Genomic DNA, 15544 nt, shown 5'->3' with positions numbered 1-15544 from the left:
AAATAAAGACGGACCATTATACACACCTCTAATTTGCTCTCTCTTTATTCAAGTTGCACTTTTCCCCATGTGGAAATTAGGTCATATAGAAGAATCTGAGACTGAATAAATGGATTAACTAGAAAACTTTGTGTAGGAGGCAGAAAGGAATGATTGAAAAAGCATTAATCATTTAAAAAAAGTAAATAACTGCCCTTATAATTGCCCCTCCAATCAACCAACCACTCAATCATCTATTTATTTTGACTCATTATTTATTTTGACTCATACAGACTTGATTAAAGGGAGGGGGGATGAAAACTAACATTTGCTAAATATCTACTAAGTGCCAGGATCTCTTTCGTACCTGATGTCATTTAATTTAAATGGGATACTGCACTTGGCCTAATACCTGCCTATGGCAGATACTCAATAAACTGCAGTTTTTATGATTAGTATGACAATTTATTCTCATAATAACCCTATGAAATCAGTAGCATCATCTCCCTTTTCAGATTCAGGGAGGTTAGGTTAAAAGCATAATTAACAGTAGACGATCAGGAGTTCACACTCAGATAATCTGTACTGTTCTAGGACCCATAATGAAGGGGGAGGAATCCTCACCCTGAAAAGCAAATCTACTTTTGACACTCAAAGCTTACTTGGTCAAGTGTTGTCTGAGAGACAGAGTAGTCTTCTATGTGGAGTCGCTTTTTGCTCTGGGAAAGGATGCTGAAAATCCTGGCCAGGGAAGACAGTGAAGACGGAAGCTGGTACTGCAACATGTTCCGGTGCTTCTCCTTCAAGACGCTTCCTGGAAAGGCGAGTTCAAAGAACTCCTGTACAGGCTTCAGGTCAGGGTTCGACCCTGCTATTCGTACGACTATTGTATAACCATCTCCAAACCTGAAAGCAGGAAAAAGAAAATCCTAAAAGCAGGGGAAAAAAAATAATCCTGAAAGCGGGAAAAAGAAAATCAAATTAAAGACTCTGGGGAAACTTCTCAAAAGAATATTTAACTCTTGGGTCCTGAATGAGAAAGTGATCCCTGCCAGACCAAGAAATCAGTTTCAGAGAAAAGGAACCAGTTGTCAAATACTGAATACCTATTCTATTTGAGCTGCCTTGCCAAGTGCTTTAGACATGACTTCATTTAATCCACACTTGGACCTCTGAGATATTACAGAGAAACTGAAACCTAGAGAGTTGGTCACTTGCTCATGATACAAAACTCAGTAGTGGTAGGGCTGGGATGTGGACCCAACACCAGTCAAACCAACTGGTGTGTTTGACTCCAAAGTCTATGCTCCAACCTTACTGGCACGTATAAATCTCCGCATTACATTTCTATAACAAAATCAGAAAGTAGCTATTCCTAGAATACTGACTCTCAGAGAGGTTAAATAACTTGCCCAAGTGCATACAACCAGTAAAAAGTAAAGAGAGAATTTGCACGCAGCTCTGTTGGACTTCAAAGTCCTCATTCTTTGCACTATACCATTTTGTTCAGTTTATTTCCCTTTATTTTAGAACCACTATGTATACACTCACAAAAGAATAAATACACAATTTCTCATTATGTGGGATCCCAAGGAAATTGTCCCTGTTACCTATTTTTCAGATGTTGAACACTGCCAAGACACCTGAACCGCCCATTGACCATAATTGCCATCCTAGTGCAAAGAGCTTCACATTCTTCCATACTGTAGGGAAACAGAATGAGGTTTAGTTTGAGAAAGATGCTCCTGTAACCATCAGAACATCACCATGACATTTGGCGTTTCAAAGAAGCAGATTCTTAGCTTCCTAGAGTATAACTGCTTCCTGCTAGAAATTTCATGAAGATGTAGGGAAAATAATGCTCACTGCCATGTCGTTTACAATTGTGAAAAAGCTGAGAATGATCCAAGTGTCTACACAAAAGAGGAATGGTTGAGTAAATTAGGGTATATCCTAATGGAATACTATTCACTAATAGCTATAAGAAATGATGACACATTTAAAAAAAAAAAAAAGAAATGATGACACATCTAAATTAAACTGACTTGGAATACTGTTCTCAATATTGTTAAGTGAAAAAGAACTTGGTATATATGCCAAAGCTTGCATTTTTGTTTGTAAAAAATATATACACTATGTATAGATTTGCAGAGGAAAACTCTGCAAAGATATATTGCCCAGTGATAATAATGGTTGTCTCCTGGTGATATATCAGGTGACCATAATTTTTTTTTCTTTGCCTTTCTGTGTTTTCTGTTTTTACACAGTGATCATATATACTACTTGGAAAACCTAAAAATTATACAACAACGAAGTCAAGCCAACTCTTCACTACGGACCTGTGAGAGGTGAGCACTACTGATCGCCCTTCCTTGATGATACTTAGGGCACAATTCCACAGGAAGCGCCGGGCTTTGGGGTCCATGCCTGTGGTTGGTTCATCCTGTAAACAGAATAAAATAAGTCCTATTATGTGTTGGAAAAAAATCAAAGATAGGTTTGGTCTTAAATGTAGAAGCATTTTAGAAATAGCCTAAGGTTTAACTTACCATTCTATTTATTTCTTGAAGGATCAAAAACACAGACCTTACATAAAAGAATATTTCATACTTGTTTATAACCAGTTCACTTTTATAACTGTCACTGAAGTAGAAAACTCAAATTTAATTTTTGTGAAATTAAATTTCTCCAAATAAACAGAAAGGAAAAGGGAAAAGTCATTTAGTTTCAATCATCTTTTCATGACTGACAAGCATATACTAAAAATCATTTTTGTCTGAAATGCTACTGAAGTCAGTTCAAAAATTGAATAAATTTTTTGTTTAATTTTAGTTCACTCTGGCTTAGCCTATTATACTCTACTTGCTGGTCTTCAGTTCAGTTCAGTTCAGTAACTTTGTTGTGTCCGACTCTTTGCGACCCCATGGATTGCAGCATGCCAGGCTTCCCTGTCCATCACCAATGCCCAGAGCTTGCTCAAACTCACGTCCATCAAGTCGATGATGCCATCCAAAGATCTTATCCTCTCTCGTCCTCTTCTCCTCCTGTCTTTAATCTTTCCCAGCATCAGGGTATTTTCTAATGAGTCACTTCTTCACATCAAGTGGCCAAAATATTGGAGTTTCAGCTTCAGCATCAGTCCCTCCAATGAATATGCAGGACTGATTTCCTTTATGATTGACTGGTTTGATCTCCTTGCAGTCCAAGCAAGTCTCAAGAATCTCCACCAACACCACAGTTCAAAAGCATAAATTCTTTGGCACTCAGTTTTGTTTATAGTCCAACTCTCACATTCATACATGACTACTGGAAAAACCATAGCTTTGACTAGATGGACCTTTGTTGACAAACTAATGTCTCTGCTTTTTAATATGCTCTCCAGATTGGTCATAGATTTTCTTCCAAGCAGCAAGCATCTTTTAATTTCATGGCTGCAGTCACCATCTGCAGTGATTTTGGAGCCCCAAAAAATAAAGTCTGTCAGTGTTTCCATTGTTTCCCCATCTATTTGCCATGAAGTGATGGGATTGGATGCCATGATCTTAGACTTGCTGGTCTTACAGGAACAAATTCTAAATCTAAACACTCTGGATAACTTTAAAGTGTCAGTCCAAGGCTTCTTCCTGCAATAACCTCAGTGCCCTTCTCCTTTACAGAAGAAAAAGGTCAAGGGCCACTGTTAGTTTGATCTTCTGTCTTCCATTTATCCATATGTAAGGAACTATGACCCAAAGGCGCTACTTAGGAATCCTGAGGCTATATCAACACTCTCCATCTCCAGAGGATGAACACATAGATGGCATACAGAATGGTCCAGAGCAAGTTAAATCCTACACCCAGCCTCAGTAACACTTGTTGGGATTCTCCACGCCAGAGAAACAAGGTCCCTGGCATATCTCCCACTCTGGAACATCTGAGGGCAAGGCAGATATACCCCATGTGTGTTAAGAAGAGGGACAGGGGAGCTTCCCTCTGGTTCTCTGAGGCTATTGCTCATCGGGTGAGGGCTTGCCGTTGCCGAGCCAGTCATGCACATCCTGGACATCCAGGACTTTAGAATAGAGATGCTTTCCATTCAGGCCAGAACAGGTTTTTCCATGCAGTCACACTCACCAGAAACACCACTGGAGGCCCACCAATCAAAGCCATGGCTGTTGAGAGCTTGCGTTTATTGCCTCCACTGTAGTTCCCAGCATATTTTTCTCCATACTTCACAAGGCCCAGTTTCCGAATCGCCCACTCGCCAACCTAAGAGTGATAAAAAAGCTCTTTGACCTTTGCTGGGTTTGGTAATGTTATCACGCTTTCTTACACTTGCATGTGAGAACTCTTTCACTGAGTATGACCAGATTCTATATGATCATGACCTGGGTAGTGCCCACAGCACAGGGGGCAGCGCTCCCTCTCTGCCCTCCAGGATGAGCCTGATCTCCCATCCCTACCCCACCACCGCAGCTTCCCACTTCAAAAGTAGCTGCAAAGAGCCAGCACTTCCTGTCGCTGCATCCATAAGGGAGAACAGCCTGAAGCCAATGGCCATGTGTGAAGGTCACAGCCATAAGGTAGGCTGTCAAGATGCCAAAGGAGGCAGGCTGGCTTTCCAGTGCCCACAGTACCTTGCCTACTTCTTTCTCCGGGACTCCTCTCAAAAGGGCAAAGAATTCCACATGTTCTCTTCCAGTCAGCAGCTCTGTAATGGCATCAAACTGAGGGCAATAGCCCATGTTCTGATGCACTTCATGGATGTCTGATAAGATACTGCAAAGAAAAACAAAACTGGTCAGGTTTTTAAGCATTTTGGTATTCTGGTCAGACCATCTTGCCTAACATTCTATACAGTGTGCTTGTGCATGATAAACAGACCAGGGAGCACACTTGTTTATAGCTTCAAGGAACAGCCTTTCTGCCCTCAGGATGCCAGCCCCTTCTGGAAGTCAGGGTTCCTGCCTCCATCCTGCCCAGTCCTTGCCCCTGGTTCCCCCAACACCTCAATCTGCAGGCTTGGTCCCATTTCAGAATTCCCAAGTCCACCCCAACTGCGGCGCTATCTATATCAACAATCTTAGTCACGCTATCCAGGGGCTTTAACACGAAGTGTCCATTCCTGACCTGTGGCCCAGTCATATGCACCGTGTGCTCTGTTGCTTCATTTAAGCCAGAAGAGACCCAGTAGTTTGGGTGACTTCCCTCTGCTTTTTGCTGCCTATACACTGACTTGGCCACGGCATGATCCAAACCCCATAGTCCTACTAAATATTCAACCCAGAAACTCCCCTGGTTTTGAAGGTTTTCATGATGAGAACCTGATGACAACAAAAAATGTAACTACAGACACAATTTTACATATACTGGTGGAGGCAGCTTTAAGGCCCCATGAAGCCAATCTAGGGTTAAGGATCCCTGATGTAGGAGGAAGCTCAGCGTCTCATCCAGTCTGATGGCTGCACTTCAGTCACCTCTGGACAGCCATGGGTTCAGCCTCTCAGCAGTATTCACTCTTCTCTGCACATCAGTTTAGTAGGCCCAGGTCCAATGTTTTCCAGACTTGAAGTGCTCACAGACCCGGTGCCTAGACCTCACAGCTTCACTGCCCATACCAGTATTCAGAACCAGGCAATGTGATGAACCTTAGTTTGGACCAGTTATTTCTACTATTCCTATATACCCCAGGAGCCTGGTACTAGAAACAAACCTGGGGAAGCATGTATGTAGCCTCAGGCCTGCTATTCTAGAAATTCTGTTCTCTTAAACCTCCTTTACACTGTTACTAAAACAAATGTAAGATGCAGAGAAAAGTCATGAGTACATTAAGTTCCTTGATGTTTTCGATTTTTTGGCTAGTAGCCCTTTGTCCAAATTGTGAGTCATCCCCCATTTGTACATTATGAAATAAATTTAGTGGGTCACAACTAGTATTATTAAAACGGCATGGCAGAGAGTGGAGTAAGAAATATTGAATGCATTACAAGCAGTAAGAGTAGGTAGTATTTTACAAAATTATTTAAGCTGTATGCCTGTTTACATGTTTTTGTGCGTTTACTTGACTGAGAGGTAAAATGTATTTGCTATTATGGGACATGATCAAAAAGTTTGAAAGCCACAGATTTGTACCATTTCTCCATAGAAAAAGCCCAGAGAAGTTCCACGTATTTAGAATGCTCGAGGGTTTCACTTTCAAGGTTGCCTAGCAGGACTGTACTGCAGGCATACTGTACTCCTTAAGATCAGACTGCTCAGTGGTCTCTGCATTCTCAAATAATAGCCCAGTGGTGACATTCATTGTTGGCATACCCTTTAGAGAGGGCAATTTCACAAGTAGATAACCTTTTATCTTGATGAAACAATCAACATGAACACAAGGACATATTTAGTAAAAAACAGAAACAAATATCCAATAAAAAGGAATTGGCGAAATAAATGTCCAACAATAAGGAAATAGTGAAATAAACTACAGGTACATGTACATAGAGGCATTTCATGGAGCAATGTAAAATTCTACATCTTAGAATATGTAACCCATTGGGAAAGAGTCATTATACAGTCATTAGCAGTGAAAAACTAATTTAAAAATCTAGATCTAATATAATCTCAATTTTATAATATATTTATATGTGTATATAAAACAGACATTTGGGTTGATGGGAATGTTGTAAAATTGTATTGTGATAACAGTTGTACAACTCTGCATATTGCCTAAAAGTCACTGAATTGTACTCTTAAAACAACTAAACTGTGTGGTACATAACTTATACCTGAATAAATCTATTAAAAAAAATAAAGTGAGACTGAAAGGAAATGTAAATAGTTGTTATCTGTAGGTACTGGGATCATGGATTTTTATTTTCTTCTTCACAGTTTACTATATTTCAACATTTTTAGAAACTATACAGTGCTGTTATATCAACAAAATCACAATATATTCATTTAAATAAAGTTTTTAGAAAACCTTTGTGGCAAAATAGACTTGTTTTCTCACCTATTTTTATTAAGGAAAGCATCTCCCTTGGTAACAGTGGTATCTCCCGTTAACATCTTAAAAGTTGATGATTTCCCAGCTCCATTAACACCCAGAAGTCCAAAGCACTGAAAATGATTGGGTCAGTAATATTAGCAAACTACTAAAAATCTGAATATAAATGACTCACAGTTACCTCAGCTTCATTTTTATATAACATCATCCTAAAATGTCACTCTTAATGAAGAGTAAAATATTTTCTAGGTTTTCAGAAGTCATATGGATGTTTAATCATACATTTTATAATGAAACCATTTTAAATGTGGATGTATTTGTCAATATTCTTTGAGTTGTTGGGTTAAAGCCAAAGTTAATGAGTGAAAAACAGTAATGAAAGCCAACAAGTCAAATTTCACCATCAAATCTAGCTAAAGGGCACACAAGAATACAAACATAAATAAAGAGAATATCTTTTTTAAAATCTATTTGAATTTCATTATCATCTTGAATGGATCACAAAATCACTTTCTAGATGTACATACTTTTCTTAAATTGTCTGAGATTATCCAAAATTGTTGATACACAGGGCCACTACTTTTGATATATGCGTGCGTGCGTGCTTAGCCACTTCAGTTGTGTCCGACTCTCTGCGACCCCATGGACCATGGCCCGCCAGGCTCCTCTGTCCATGGGATTCTCCAGGCAAGAATACTGGAGTGGGTTACCATTTCCTTCTCCATTTGATATATGGGGCCTTCAAACTTTCAATGACTGACTGCTACACATAGATATAAATGGAGTAGCCTTTTTAAATCACTTTTAACTTCTTACAGACATTGTTGTTTGACTGGAGTAGAGACAGTCTGAATTAATAGGGGCAAACGCAATATAGATAAAGTGTCTTTACCTCACCGGGAGGAATGCCAACGCAAATCCTGTCAACAGCAGGTTTCCTCTTTCTTCTGTATACCTGCAACCAGCAAAATGCACAAAGTCATGAGCTGTAGTGACTCACGGCTGTCCCAGGCAACTGTGGAAGAGGGAATTATGACCTAAACACACCATGAAATTCGACTCATTGATAAGACTAAGTCAGATATTTGATGTGCCAAAGCCTTGGTCTGTTTCTGTGGCAACTGGCTTTTGAATGACCCTGATGCTCAAAATATAAATGAATTTCTTTGTATTTTTTAATCAAATATCAGACTTTAAAAAAAATATATTTGTCATTAACATCTACATAATTTTTATTTAATATAAAGACATTGCAGATATTTTAAAAATTAAGTTCTATGGGATAAAAATTTGTTATCAAAACATTGCAAATATTGAATATATTACAAAAAAGTGAATTGTTGTGATTCTGGCACCTAGAAAGGGCTGAAACAGATCCTCCTCTTAATCAATGGATTAAGAGCTTTTTTGAAATTCAAAATCAATCATTTATTCTCCCAACTTCAGCTTTGACTCAATATACAATATTAGATGTTTTAATAACTAACACATAAATGTAAACATGAAAAACAAACATACTCAAGAATGAGAATTCACTTTACAATTATTTTCAGTAGGATTTATTTAATTAGAGAAGTCTCCATGGTGTATTTTAAGTAAAATTAAATTGACAGAAACTTGGTATAGATGCACATTTCAGGAAGCATGCTCCTTTTATTAAGTGAGTCAGCAAAATGCTAGTTTCTGACATATAAAGCTGAAAAAATTGAAGGCAAGTTGTAGCCTGCCTTCACTGTCTCACCTTAGTCAACTCTTTGATTTCCAAGATGTCATTCTGTCCTCCACCATCAAGAATTCTCTGTCTTTCCCGCCTCACATCTTCATCCTCATCATTCAGAGGAGGAAGCTTTGCCTTTACAGGTCTTAGGGGTAAGAAAATTAAGAAGAAGAAAAAATCAACCTTTTAAGTTATTTTCTAAGTCAAAGACCCAGTTTCTACATCAGTCCTATAAAATCCACACTCCAGCACTCTCAGTACTGTTGGTCAGGGGATGCCCACGTTAGGAGAATCAGTTTGATTATCTGCTTTGAGTTCAAGTCAACCCAACCACCAGTGAGTGTTCCCTGTGCTCCCTCCGCTGTGACCCTCAAAGAGGTGTTCAGTGAGTTCTGTGCGAAAGCTCACCTGGGCCTGATGAAGAATCGGTACTGGATCAGCACAGTGATGAGGAAGAACACCACCCCTTCCACGGCCATGGCAAAGAGATTTCGTCCCACTAAGTCCCAAGACAGTGGTGAGACAAAGCGATTCTCCCCTGGACACAGTGCAGAGATCCAATCAGAATGGAGGCACCAGAGATCATAGCCCTTCCTCAAATTCAGGCTCAAATTCACCTATGTTTTGAACCCAGGTCTCCCACATTGCAGGTGGATTCTTTACGAGCTGAGACACAAGGGAAGCCCAAGAATACTGGAGTGGGCAGCCTATCCCTTCTCCAGCAGATCTTCCCAACCCAGGAATTGAACCAGGGTCTCCTGTATTGCAGGCAGGTTCTTTACCAACTGAGCTACCAGAGAAGCCTGTGTCTACAAATACCAATGGTTATCACCCATGATAGGGATCTGGTCATGGCATTCATGGTAAAGAAACCACCTGCGAATGCAAGAGATCTAAGAGACATGGGTTCAATCCCTGGGTCAGACAGATCCCCTGGAGAAGGAAATGGCAACCCACTCCAGTATTCTTGCCTGGAGAATCCCATGAACAGAGGAGACTTGCAGGCTATAGTCCATAGGTTGCAAAGAGTCAGACACAACTGAAGCCACTTGGTATATCACCCATGATAAGGATGAAAAAATAAAGGAGTCACCAGTTTCCAAGTCTGACTTAGGGTAAGGTTTTAGGGAAGCGTACCGCAATGCAGTATCAATCAGAATTTCAGAGTCAACATGTATTAGATCTATAACTTCATCTAAGAAATCTAATGCTTCCTTTTGAATGAGACATGTCAAAAATTCTTTGTAAAAAGGCAAGCAATCCAGGGTAACTTTTAGGGTCAGTATTTTAACAAATTATTAGCTTCACTAAGAAAGATTAGAAAGCACATTAAAAGATGCTCCTTTCAGTAGCATATAATGTAATCTAGGGGTTTTCCCTGGCGGCTCAGACGGTAAAGAATTGCCTGCAATGCAGAAGAGCTGGATTTGCTCCTGGGTTGGGAAGATCCCCTGGAGGAGGACATGGCAACCTACTCCAGTATTCTTGTCTAGAGAATCGCCATGGACAGAGGAGCCTGGTGGGCTACTGTCCACAGGGTCGCAAAGAGTCAGACAGGACTGAGTGACTAAGCACAGCACAATTAATCTAGTAACTCAATTCACTTCATTTTATATAAATATTCCTTAAATTCCTTATATATCTCTTTTGTACCTCCAAGCTTAAAAAAATAGTTCCTCTTCTATGCCCATTAAATAACATGGCCCATCTAACTATATGAGCAAGTCGATAAAGAATAGTAATGTGGGCACAGGAGAGATATTTTTAAAGACTCTAAAGGTAGAAAGAGCTGCAGTAAATTACCTTTTTATAGACAGTATAAAAGGTAGTATATGACCCCATCTGCAGGTCCATGATTTTCCTAATAGAGCCAAAGTTTGCATCTTTCCTTTCAATTCTCTGGCCTGTATCTAATTCTCAAAGCTACAGTCTGATTTTTCCAATGACTTTGACAACCCCCACCAGTGGTACCAGGCACTGGGTCCAAGCTAAAACCAGTATTTTCCCTACCTCCAAAACCATGTTCTCACCTTTCACACAAGTGAAGACAAGACCCAAGCCACAACCAACTGTGCTGACATGAGCCCTATCAGTGGAGGGAAGTCCTAGGCCCAGTCACCAGCCTTTTTCCAAAATAAAGGCCAAAGTATCAAGACCCATGCAAACTCCCATCTCTGCTAAAACATCCTGTAGCCACTGCTGTCACTCACCAAACCTTTCCAAGGCATCAGCCATCGCCTGGTTTTTCACCATGTCAATGAGCCCCCGTCCCAGGCAAAAATGTGGGAAGATCAAGAACACTGACTTCAGGATATCATTGATGTTATTCAGCTTCTAAAAAAATAAGAGAGAGACTGTACGTCTTTTGTGACTCAGGCTAAAAATTTACCAAAGTCTAAAATATGAGAGTGAAGAAAAAGTTTGATTCCTTGAGGTCAAACTGAATCTTTGAGTCAGATACCAATAAATAGTAGCAGCCATAGCTAATGATATATAATGTAGCAAAATTTTTGCTCTTTGGAAAATTTGGAATAATGCTACGAGTATGGGAGGGAAATAAGCAAAGTTTAGAAATATGATTGCTTTTAATCAAAAGCAAATCCAACACAAAACATTTGCTTAGCATTTTAAAAGCAAGTTGCTCATGTCTGGGTCAATATATTTCAGTTTCAGGATTTTGTTGGAATTTAAATAATTCTTCTCAAATACATCAATCTAGCAGTGGCCAAATACCTAACAACAAGTAAGTTGCTAAGTGCTGGATGCACTAGGCTAGGGTACAGGAGAGATAAAGATGAATAAGAAACAGTCTCTACTCTGAGGGAAAGAAATATGGAAACAGGAAATTACTGCATAATTGGATGTGTTGTCCTGGAGGCATGAACTATGCGAGCTTTGGAAGCACAGAGGAGACAGAGAGAGTACCTCCTATACGGCAGGTAAGCAAAACTTCATGTTCAAGCTTAGTTTTGACAGAGGAATCACAGAACTGGGTGGTAGCTCACATTGTTGGTGAAGAGTTTCAACGAGAGAGTGGCCACGCTGCCACTGACACTGAAGAAGAGGTTCACACTGGTGAAGACCATGTGGGCTGGGCTGGGGATCCTGAAGCAGGCCGATGGGACTACGGAGGGTTTAAGGAACCATTCAGTCGAAGCCTACCATGTTGGGGAACGGCATGGTGGGGACTATCCAGGAAGAATGATATGCCTCTGAAAGGCCTTGTGGGTTAAGTTAAGGTGTCTGGACAAAAGTAATGACAACAGGAGTGGACAGGAAACCTTGTTTGAGAGATCTGTAGTTGAAGGAACCGGCAAGGTCACCAACTGAATGTGGGAGACATAAGCAAAAGCAAAGCATATAAATAACTCTAATCCTGCCAGCTGGGGTGACTGGGGGGGGATGGTAACGCCATCCAGTGTGACAGGAATGGCAAGAGAAATACCGGGTTCTGAGGGGAAGATGACTGGGATGTGACCAGTCTGGGGTATCTTTCCGTTAATCTAAACAGAGCCACCCACTGGGCAAGTGAGGCCGTGGGGCGAGAGTTCAATGGAAGAGTCAGGGCTTAAGGCACAGATCTGAGAGAGAACAATGTAAGACATTGAGAGGCCATGGTAGAAGCTTCCAGAATGAATGGCATCACCCAGAGACAGTACCTACAGTGGAAAACAAGATGGCGGAGGGCTGAATATTGGAGAAGGCAACATTTAAACAGAAAGGAGTATAAAAGAACTTGTCAAAAGAAACAGAAAGATCTGATCAGAGACATATAAGGAAAAGGAGAAGCAAGAGATGCTATGCAAACCCAGGAAAGACAGACTGCAGAAGTCCAGACTGGTCCAGGCGGTCAACACCACAGGCCAAGTAGAATACAATCATGATAAACACTATCCTCTGGCTCCAGAAATGGTCATCCCAGCATCTCTTTCCACAGAACTCACATTGTTGGTGAAGAGCTCCAGCACAAACGTGGCCACACTGCCATTGATGCCGATGAAGAGGTTCACGCTGGTGAGGACCACGTAGGCCGTGCTGGGGATCTTGAACACGAAGGAGGCTGGGTACATGAGAGGCGTGATGGACCACCTGGGGAGGCACAAAGACATATGTCCACTGGGTCCTCCGCTTTCTCTCAGACGTTGGATTCCACACGCCCCATCCAGAGGTGCCTTACCCATACAGCAGAAGCAGAAGAGCAAGCACAGGCAGGTTGGTAGAGGACACATAGGACTTCTGCTGGAAGCATATGAAGATGATAATGACCAGCGTGGCAGGAACCACGTAGTTGCACTAAAAGTGAAACAAGGAAACCAAGGTCACCCCCAAGTCAAAGACATCTCAGGTCTTCACCATCACTGGACAAGAAAGGGCAGATAAACATATTGAAGAATAACTCTGAATTAATGAAGCCGCAAAAACTATTAATCAAAATACTGGACAGTACATTTTGACAAGCCTTTTACCCCCGGCTGATTTTATAAACTGCATGTCCTTTCTGTCTTTCCAACAGATAAGCCAAGGTGTCACGCTCAGTAAACTTACTGAAGGATGGATTCCCAGTCAGAGTAATTTCAATTTCACAGGCAGCAAGTAAGCTGCCATTACTCTTCCCGAAGATGATTGTGTCTGTTTCATCATTAATGCTATATTACAGTCTGCCCAAGTTCAAGCTCTCTTGTAATCTATTTATGAGGTAAGCACTTATAACATCAATGTCGGGACAGTTTCATCACACCAAGACTAATTTTAAAGTCTGTCCTGACAGTGTCTCAAGCATTAAAATGCAGAAATAAAGACTTGACCACAAGACAATTACGGGAATTCACAGCTGGCAGAGCGGAGCACAGGCAGGGAGATAGCACTGGGCTTGCCAGCTGTTAGAAGAATTTGTAGCTTCAGACTGCAGGGCTCTGTGCCTCAGCCCCATCCTACTCAACTGTGTTTTTCAACAACTTAGATGAAGACACGCTTATAGCAAATTTCAGAGGTTCTAGAACAGGGAGAGATGGATAATATACAAGAAGATAATAGTGTTCCTAAGTCATGGACTTGATCTTTCATCTCTGAATCTATGATGCCTGGCAGAGTTAGATACATAGTGAGCAGTCAGTCTGTATGTGCTTACTCAATAAAGCAATTATTGGATTAAGACAAAAAAACAAAACAAATGGACATCCTGTAAAATTCAGTTTAACAGGGATAAAGTTTTATATGTGCTTTAAACAACCTTTATGTTTATAAATAAATCTATATGAAAAGGTTGAAAAAAGTCAACTGCATTAAGTAAACAGTGAAAGAGATCCCATTTAACAATACCTATGAAGCAGAGGTTTCAGTTCTCTACAAGTTGCCAATAAGACTGCGCTACTTCCAAAATGCAGTACCCTTGGGCTGAGGAAGAGGAGTATGGGATAAAAATCAATTGCCTCTAGACCCGTCGGCTTTGCTCTTCAAAGAGCACATTAACAATATGGAGTACGGGCCACAGAGAGGCAATCAGGTCAGAACAGTGACAAGTCTGAGAGGCTTGCTATAACCCACACAGACATCATCATCATCACTCACATTTCTACCGTGCTTTAGAGATTACAAAGTGTGTTCTCATATATCATCTTATCTGAGGAAGATTTAGGTTAAATGATAGGTGTCTTCAAATAATTGAGGGTATATCCAATGGGAGAAGAATTAAATTCTCTGTGTGGCCTACAATTAATGGAACTCATAGGGAGATATATTTCAACTCTGCTTTATAAAAATAATTTGAACTTCAGAATTCTTTGACATCCTCCATATTGGTTCAAACAGAAGCATTATATTACAGCTGACATGAAAACAGATTTTCAATGGATGGATAAGCTTCCAGTAAAACGTAAGACGTTTTCAAATGATAGATTGAGTTCCTAGTAAGACAAAGAATATCCTGACTTTGGAGGTTAAAAATCTATCAGACAAGATCGAGGCACTGACTTAGAGTTCTGACTGAGAGTGTTCCACCTCAGTTTCTTTAAAAGGTTGTCACTTAGGGAATGAGGTGGTGGTGGTATCAGCTGCAGTCCCTTTGGACAGATTTTCTCTGGTATAAGATCAGCTGTGTGCTGAAGGTCATGTTTGGTGACATGAAAGTGTACAATTGTGCCTGCCTTATCCTCTTTCATACATTTTTGGTTAGCTAGAACATTTCCTGGTGAAGGCCAGAAGCCCCTTCATCCATACAATCTAGAGCCCTGATGGGGGTTTTTGAAGCAGCAGCAGATGGGTGTTCTTACCATGTCCCAGACAAAATTGGAGAGCCAGTAGATGACAGGCTTCACTCCACTGATGAACTGCAGGTGCTTTGCTTTGCTGACGCGCTCCTGGATCAGGAACACGACAAAGCTGGCCGGGACGAAGGACATCGCAAAGATGACACAGATAGACACAAGGACGTCCACTGATGTGGTCATCCTGAAAAAGACAGTGCAGCTGAGGGCACAATCAAGAGGATACACACACACACACACACACACACACGCAAATATCTGAAGCATACCCCAGGGAAAAAGATCTGTTCACCACATATATTTTATTCAGAGTTAAAGATGATTATTTTCAAGTAAAAAAAAAAAATCTTGATAATTCACATGCAAAACTACTTCTACTGAGGTCAAAAAGAGTCCACAGACAAAATGAAACTATTAAAGGAAGTCTAATAGTGGCCTAATAGCATTCACTTTGTTCTACTATTCTTGACCTTTTATGAGCAACAAGCTATAAATTTTCACACATAACGGAGTAGTATAGCTTGAAAACTAAATAAAGCAGAAATATTAGTGTGAAACTATTCAAACAACAATTTCTGGCTGTAAATGAGTTTGACAACAAAAGAGCATGGCATA

At 40.5% G+C, this 15544-nt stretch overlaps 1 protein-coding gene across 7 annotated transcripts in view; it reads right to left on the bottom strand.

The window, feature by feature from the left end:
* Window positions 1–15544, bottom strand: part of ABCA1 (ATP binding cassette subfamily A member 1) — a 340473-nt gene that overhangs the window by 3351 nt on the left and 321578 nt on the right. For all 7 annotated transcript variants that reach the window (XM_061163510.1, XM_061163508.1, XM_061163513.1 and 4 more), the window contains 13 exons: window positions 14936–15113; window positions 12844–12959; window positions 12611–12755; window positions 10877–11000; window positions 9075–9204; window positions 8691–8811; window positions 7842–7904; window positions 6956–7062; window positions 4596–4737; window positions 4093–4227; window positions 2319–2422; window positions 1590–1682; window positions 642–885 (listed from right to left, as the gene is read on the bottom strand). In XM_061163510.1, the coding sequence (XP_061019493.1) occupies window positions 642–885; window positions 1590–1682; window positions 2319–2422; window positions 4093–4227; window positions 4596–4737; window positions 6956–7062; window positions 7842–7904; window positions 8691–8811; window positions 9075–9204; window positions 10877–11000; window positions 12611–12755; window positions 12844–12959; window positions 14936–15113 (1702 nt within the window). The remainder of the gene's footprint in view (window positions 1–641; window positions 886–1589; window positions 1683–2318; window positions 2423–4092; window positions 4228–4595; window positions 4738–6955; window positions 7063–7841; window positions 7905–8690; window positions 8812–9074; window positions 9205–10876; window positions 11001–12610; window positions 12756–12843; window positions 12960–14935; window positions 15114–15544) is intronic.

The sequence above is a fragment of the Dama dama genome, chromosome 16 (assembly GCF_033118175.1).
Source record: "Dama dama isolate Ldn47 chromosome 16, ASM3311817v1, whole genome shotgun sequence".
Lineage (NCBI taxonomy): Eukaryota > Metazoa > Chordata > Mammalia > Artiodactyla > Cervidae > Dama > Dama dama.
This window is presented reverse-complemented; position numbering and strand designations above follow the sequence as displayed.